At 37.5% G+C, this 2600-nt stretch overlaps 1 protein-coding gene across 1 annotated transcript; it reads right to left on the minus strand.

Moving 5' to 3' along the window:
* Window positions 1-105: 105 nt before the first annotated feature.
* LOC120209521 (NADH-ubiquinone oxidoreductase chain 1) lies at window positions 106-1569 on the minus strand. The gene has a single exon (XM_039208512.1). It carries the CDS (start codon window positions 1088-1090, stop codon window positions 791-793), a length of 300 nt encoding a protein of 99 aa, XP_039064443.1. The 5' UTR covers window positions 1091-1569; the 3' UTR covers window positions 106-790.
* Between the last annotated feature and the right edge of the window lie 1031 nt (window positions 1570-2600).

The following is a 2600-nucleotide window of genomic DNA, read 5'->3' on the forward strand; positions in this document are numbered from 1 at the left end:
TGTGAGTAATTTTGTATTTTTTCCTTTTCAGAAAGAATGAAATGCATAGGGGACCATCCTTTTGCTACGGCATGCTCCTCAGATTTACGGATTCAGGCCCTACTCAGTGGTACGAAGCAGTTTTGCCCTTTTTCAGTAGAGGAGCGAAAGATTAGACCTTAAAAAATCAACGAACAGCGGTTCTTCTATGTATGTATGGCGTTCCCCCTTGACTTTCCTAACGACAGGCTAAGTGACTTCGTAACCTTTTCGTAGCGTAGTTGAATGAAGGCTACACACCGATGCTCTCTTATCTATTAGCCTAAGCGTCTTCGCTAACTCGCTCGCCTACTATACTATACCCTACAATACAAGACATTAGTAGGCTAGGCTAACTCAGCCTCTTACTTCTACTAATGTCTTATATAGTAGCGCCTTTTCCTTTTTGAATAAGCCATTCTCATTATCTTTCATAAGTCAAGTAAGCGAACCCATAGGTCCTTAGTAGCGTTGACAAAGAAGAACAACCGGTTAAAAGACAATGAATCTTTTTCTTTATATTATATATAGGCCAGCTTGACAAGCTCTTGATCTGAGGTGCGAAGAGAAATTTCTTTTTTTATGACTTATACTTATCGATCCCGACCCGGAAAGTAACCGACCAGGGCCTTATTGATGAATGAAAGAAAAGGTTTATGAGCCCTACCCCTGTAAGCCCACACCTGTGTAGAGTAGATCGTTCAACACCTGCGACACAAACCCATTTTTGACCTATTGGTCCTAGTATCATAGGCGACCGAATGGCCACCCCCTAATTACTAGACTGACCTGCTATAATAATTCCATAAACACCTAACGAAGATATGGCAAACAAATAAAGTAGCCCTATGTTCGAATCTGACAATACCATACCATAATCAAAAGGTACAACGGCCCAAGCGACCAGACTTAACATAAATGTAGCCACTGGAGCCATTCTAAAAAGGGAGAAATTAGCACTACTTGGTGAAATAGGTTCTTTTAGAATCAATTTCAAACCATATGCTAGAGGTTGTAACAATCCGAATGATCCCACTACATCAGGACCCTTTCGACGTTGCACAAAAGCCATTACTTTACGTTCATCTAGCACTAAAAAGGCTACTCTTAGTAAAAGTGGTAGAATTATTCCAAGTATTTCAGCTGGAACAGCTATGTACGTTTTCGATTTTCTATTTAATCATGATATGGCCTAGTCGACCCAATCATGATATTGAAGGATAGGACCTTTTCTTGAAAAATAAAACTTCGGATCCCAAGAAGAGTTGAAGATGGTGCAACATCGAATCATGTTATCTTACTTTGAATGGAATCTTAGCCCGCTTCATTTGCTTTATTTATTGCATAAGGGCATAAGCGAAGTCAAGGGATTTTCTTCTAACTAGTGACTGAGAGTAAGCAAGTTACCTTCATTCAACAACCTTGTGGTTGAGTCAATAACATGCTCTGGGTCGGGAATCTTTGCTCTTCTCTTTTGTATTTTCGCTGCATGCCTTCTTCTTCGTGTTCATTCGTATCACAAAGCGGGTCGACGCCAGCTATAATGGTTGAAAATAGGGGGGGCCAACCAAGACCCCCTAATAAAGCTTTATCTATATTGGAATTATATAATTGCTCCTGAAGAGTAAAATGACCAAAATGCCCCTAAAGAGTAAAATGACCTAAAGTATCTCCAAGTCATTGAATAACTAAATACCCTCAAGCACTGAAATGATTAAATCAACCTAGAATACCAAAATGACTTTATTATATGACCAAATTAAACTGAATGGAAGTACCATAAGTATCCGAATTTCAGAAACATTCGAATTATTCTGGAAAACTCTGAAGTGATCAGGTTAGACATGACTACTAAATGAACTAAGTAACCTCAATGACTAAGGACTAAGTAAGTGATTTGGATAAGTCTGGAAAATGATGATGAACTTACATTATGTATTGTCCCTATGAGTTATGAACCACGAATTAAGTACGTTGACAATTCCTGATATTGTTGCAACGTGGAAATAAAATAAAGACCATTAGAATATATGTTTGTCTCCTTAAGATCTATTCACCGATGATTCTGAAGGTGATATATGGACAATAGATGTTGGTATTAAAGAGTGAATACCCTAGAAGGGCAACGAATTGATCGGTTGACATGCATTAGTTCTGGGAGTTGTTCAACTCGAGTTAACTCAATTTTCTGATAGATCGACACAGATTGTAAATGTCCTGAATCTTCATTTCTCCCTTATCATCTCAAATCACTCCGATCATATCTGAAAACACAAGTAACTCATATGCAAAAGATTTTGAATTCCCCATTTGGTTCAATTGGACTTAAAATCCTGATAATTCAATTCATAATCATGAATACCCCTGATTATTGGTTAATGGAATCACTCTCCATAAATCTGAATCTAGAATTATTCTGATATAAAATTCCTGAACACCTTCCTGAATGTACCTGAATAAAAAAAGGGGTCATAAGGTATAAATTTTAATGGTATGTTAGATCTGTTAGTAATCGATCCCCTTTTTATAAGACCCTAATCCTAGAATCCGATCAAATTACATAAGTTTCATGTTTTCCATTC

The sequence above is a fragment of the Hibiscus syriacus genome, unplaced genomic scaffold (assembly GCF_006381635.1).
Source record: "Hibiscus syriacus cultivar Baekdansim isolate YM2019G1 unplaced genomic scaffold, ASM638163v2 tig00019093_pilon, whole genome shotgun sequence".
Classification (NCBI taxonomy): domain Eukaryota; kingdom Viridiplantae; phylum Streptophyta; class Magnoliopsida; order Malvales; family Malvaceae; genus Hibiscus; species Hibiscus syriacus.